The sequence below is a fragment of the Lactuca virosa genome, chromosome 2 (assembly GCF_052849685.1).
Source record: "Lactuca virosa cultivar CGN04683 chromosome 2, Lactuca_virosa_CGN04683_v6, whole genome shotgun sequence".
Classification (NCBI taxonomy): Eukaryota; Viridiplantae; Streptophyta; class Magnoliopsida; order Asterales; family Asteraceae; genus Lactuca; species Lactuca virosa.
In genome coordinates, this window is record NC_136427.1 from 275,642,430 (window position 1) to 275,647,254 (window position 4,825).

General features: G+C 34.5%; 1 protein-coding gene across 1 annotated transcript; it reads left to right on the plus strand.

The window, feature by feature from the left end:
• Nucleotides 1–2,147: 2,147 nt before the first annotated feature.
• On the plus strand, nucleotides 2,148–2,933 carry LOC145158535 (secreted RxLR effector protein 161-like). Its single transcript, XM_079077422.1, has one exon. It carries the CDS (start codon nucleotides 2,148–2,150, stop codon nucleotides 2,931–2,933), a length of 786 nt encoding a protein of 261 aa, XP_078933548.1.
• The last annotated feature ends 1,892 nt before the right edge of the window (nucleotides 2,934–4,825 follow it).

Below are 4,825 nucleotides of genomic sequence, written 5' to 3' on the forward strand. Positions count from 1 at the left end.
TGCTAGCTTGGGTGTGAACCATTAGATGCACCGCACTTGTGGTGCTTGTTTCCAAACGACCAACAAGATGATTTCTAGTTGTTTACTACAACAACTAAAAGGTATGTACCCTAAACCTTCTTCTTTAATAATTTCGAAAATTACCCAGGGTTCCTAGGGTTCTTATTTTATTTTCATAGTTATAGGTTCAATAGTAAAACATAGATCATGTTTTAGGTTGCATGCACACTTAAGAGTTTTAAGTTTGTTTTGTTATGCCTAAAATCCATCAAATATGACTAAGTCACCTTTCACAGGAACTTGTGAAAGAGGTGAAGATTTGTTATACCTCATTTATATTGATGTATGTGGTCCCTTTAGATCCGACATAAGGGATGCAAATCGCTACTACGCAACGTTTACTGATGATTATAGTAGATATGGTTATATCTACTTGATCAAGCATAAGTTAGAAACTTTGAAAAGTTCAAAGAGTTTAAGCACGGAGTAGAGAATCAATTGGGCAAGAAGATAAAGATGCTTCGATTTTCTAGAGGTGGAGAGTATCTTAGTATCGAGTTTAACATCTATCTAAAGAAATGTGGAATTGTTTCAAAATTGACACCTCCTAGTACACCACAACTTAATGGTGTGGCTGAGAGGCGTAATCGAACCCTGCTAGACATGGTTCATTTTATGATGAGTCAAGCTTCCCTCCCTATATCGTTCTGGGATATGCTTTAGAAACATCAACCCATATTCTAAATCTTGTTCCTACTAAGAAGGTTGCCAAAAAACCTCATGAGATGTGGACACGGAAACCTCCCTCACTCGTACATATCAAGGTCTGGTGTTGTGAGGTTCTCGTTAGGCGCGAGACCCAAGATAAACTGGAACCTAGAGCCGAAAGATATATTTTCATTAGCTATCCGCAAAAGTCCTTTGGATACTTTTTCTACAGACCTAGTGATAACATGGTCTTCGTAGCTAGAAGGGGAGTTTTTCACGAGAGATAGATCATATCCAAAAAGGATAGTGGGAGTGCGATAGATATTGAAAAAATTCAAGAGTCATCAAATGAAGGAACCTTTGATGACACTAGCTCTCAACATGAGGCTAAACCTGTTGAGCCTATTGACAATTTGTTACCTCTTCGTTGATCTAGTAGAGTTAGTGTACGAATTGATTTTTATGGTTTCCATACAACGACAGATGGAGATACGTTTATCATTGATAACATACTAGTAAACTTGGATGAGGCGACTAACTACAAAGAAGCGATGGAAGGCCTTAAGGCTGCTAAATGGAAAGAGGCAATAGACAACGAGATCCAATCCATTTATGATAACCAAGTATGGACTTTGGTTGATTAAGCTCCTGGTCGGAAGACAGTAGGTCTCAAATGGATCTTCAAAAAGAAGACCAACATGGATGGTAATGTACAAACCTTCAAGGCAAGGTTGGTTGCAAAGGGCAGGGATTAGCTATGATGAGACCTTTTCACCAGTTGCCAAGATTAAGCCAATTAGGGTAATGCTTGCCATAGTTGATTAACATGACTATAAAGTATGGCAATGGATGTTAAGACTACTTTCCTTAATGGAAAACTAGCTGAGGTTGTTTACATGGTTCAACCAGAAGGATTTGAACATGCCAAATTCCCTAATAAGGTGTGTAAGCTTGAGAAGTCCATCTATGGGCTGAAACAAACATCTCGTAGCTGGAATCTTTGCTTCCATGAAAATGTCAAAGAGTTTGGATTTTCTAGAAGTGAAGATGAGTCCTGCGTGTATGTCAAAGCTAGTGGGAATGTAGTAACCTTCCTTGTCTTGTATGTGGATGACATACTTCTAATAGGAGATGTTCCAAATTTGCAAGAAGTGAAATCTTGGCTTGAGAAATGTTTTGCTATGAAGGATCTGGGAGAGGCTACATATGTTCTTGGAATTAGGATTTACAAGAAGTGAAGATGAGTCTTCCGTGTATGTCAAAGCTAGAAGTGAAGATGAGTCTTGCGTGTATGTCAAAGCTAGTGGGAGTGTAGTAATCTTCCTTGTCTTGTGTGTGGATGACATACTCCTAATATGAAACGATGTTCCAACAAGCAAAAACTTTTGCTAGGACTTAGCCATAGTACATACTTGTTTAAAATATTAAAATGGTTAAGTATGGAGAGTTCTAAGAAAGAGGACTTACCCATACATCATACTGTTAAATCGAACAAGTCTCAATGTCCTAGTAGTGATAAGGAAATAGATACGATGAGTCGATTCACCTATGCTTCCGCTATAGGATCGATCATGTGTACTATGACATATAATCGACCCGATGTGGCTTATGATTTGAGCATGGTTAACAGATATTATGGAAATCATGGTTTAGCTCATTGGACTGTAGTGGAAAACATTCTTAAGTATTTGCAAAAAATGAAAGATATGATCTTAGTTTCTAGTGGCAAAGATGAACTTAAGGTGAATGGCTATAGTGACGCCAGTTTTCAAACAAATCGTGATAATAGTTATTCACAGTATGTTTGTGTTTTTCTATTGAATGGTGGAGCAGTGACTTGGAAGAGTTCCAAGCAGAAGACGGTGGCTGACTCTACTTGTGGATCAAAGTGCATCACATCAAGCAAGGCAGCAAAGGAAGCAATGTGGTTGAAGAATTTTATTGAAGATATTGGAGTTGTTCCATCAATCCAAGAGCCAATGGAGATATTCATCGACAAGGAGGGTGCGGTGGATTTAACTAAAGAACCAAATGATTATCATAGATCCAGGCACATTAAAAAGAAATACCACTACATTAGACATAAAGTAGAAGAAGGCGCACTCATGGTGAACCGCTTGTCATCAGAGGATAACCCTGTTGACCCTTTCACAAAGGGTTTGAGCAAGATCAAGCACTCCGAGCATGCTTGGAGCATCAGACTAAGAGATGATATTAGATTTTAATTTTTGGTAGTTAGTTGATAGTTTTGAAACAATGTAAGAATTATAAATCGTAATTGAATGGTGACGTCATCCTAAATCGGGAAATCGAGAAATAGAATCTTGGACAATGTGATTGATTATAATTTATGTCTCGTGTCTATACGATATCAAGAAGAACGAAGAGATAGTTGATTGCTTATCTTAGGACCAACGTCTAATTAGAGTTTGATAGTGTATTTAGAAAACACTCTTTACTGACTATTCAGAGTTATACTTGCAATTATAGTTAGCGACTTATCAAGTGAAAGATAGTTAGATTAAGGTATCTAAGGTCCTAACTAAATTGATATAATGTTGATGAATAAGAGTAAAGTCATTTTTATGTTGCCATTATAACTAGGAAATGGTTTGGATTAATCAAATGAGAGAAATAAATGATTTATTAATATATTATATGATTAATATATTAATTAGAAATAGTAATAATTAAATAAGAAGTAATTAGAATTAAATTTGAATTAATTTTGAGTTAATTAGAATTAATTAAAGCTATATAGGTTGAGCTGTAATAGTTCAATAGTTGAACAAAAGAGAGAATCTAGAATCCTCCTAAGGGGGGACAGTTTTAAGGCTCTTGAATAGGGTTTCTGGAAGCCTCCAACTGATAAAAGGAAACTAGATAAATAATGATTTGAAATATTATTGTCTTAAGTTCAATTATAGGGTTTATGAGATTATCAAGTAACTATATAAAGGGGTCTACCCCTTGTATTTCTGGCCTAACATATACACATAGAGAAATATGAATTTCTCCCTTCTCTCCCATCTCTCCTTCAATCCTAGAGTTTCTTGAGTTTTGGATGTGACGCATTAGAGGTTACCGTACATTTGGAGCTAGTTTTTCAAAGGAGGCTACAAAGGTTTTGATTGCTTAATTTGACTTAAGCAAAAGGTGTGTGGTTTTATTCATATTTTGATATCATCTGGTTTATAGTTTTTGTTTCATAAGTATGTTGCTTTTAATAATGAAAAGATATAGATCCAATTTAAGTTGTATGTATGCGTTAAATGATATTCCGCATGTCAATTGAATTGTAACCAAAAAAACCCCAATAATGAAAGGCTATTGGTAACTAAGCTTTTCTTAAGCGTGTAGAGTAGATTTTCTTTTTGTTTTATTCTATGGTATTATGGTGCACAAAGTGAGATACCCAAGCAACCATGTCATAAAAAACTAGAACAACAAAATAATCACATGAAAATATTTATATTTACACAAAAACTAATGTCTTAAAAAAATTAAAAGCAAAACTGACCACCAAAACTAATGAAGTTCCAGTCAATACCATCAACCTTATGCCGTGAACCTGATTTTCCCTCACTTACAACAAACTATAAATAAAGTAAAGGAAAAATAATCTAAATAAGAAGTAATAGTAATTTTCATAATCAAAATAAAGTTGAAAGGGAAGAAGAATTTAACGCAAATTTCAGTTTTTAATTCATCTCAACAACCCTCGCATTATGAGGAAATTGATTGTATGTATTAGTCCATTGTAAAAATATAACAAATAATTAAATTGAAAGGTCTATAACAAAGAATTAAATTGCAAGTTCCACTGAGACGATTTGTTTTAACCGATTATTATATAGTTCAAACAATTATAATATTTTATATTAATTTAATATAAAATTACTGTTTTATAGTTAATGACAACGGAATAATTATTTTTAATAACATATATCTATCAAATTTTTAACTAAATAATTATAGGCTAAGCAACGTATGAATATTCGTCAAGTAAATAGATAATTCGGGTTAAGTGCTGAGGAGCAAGTCACCTGACATCACATCACAAATAACAGATGTATCTTTGATTCATTGTTTTAGAAATTGTGCTTAACTTTTGGCC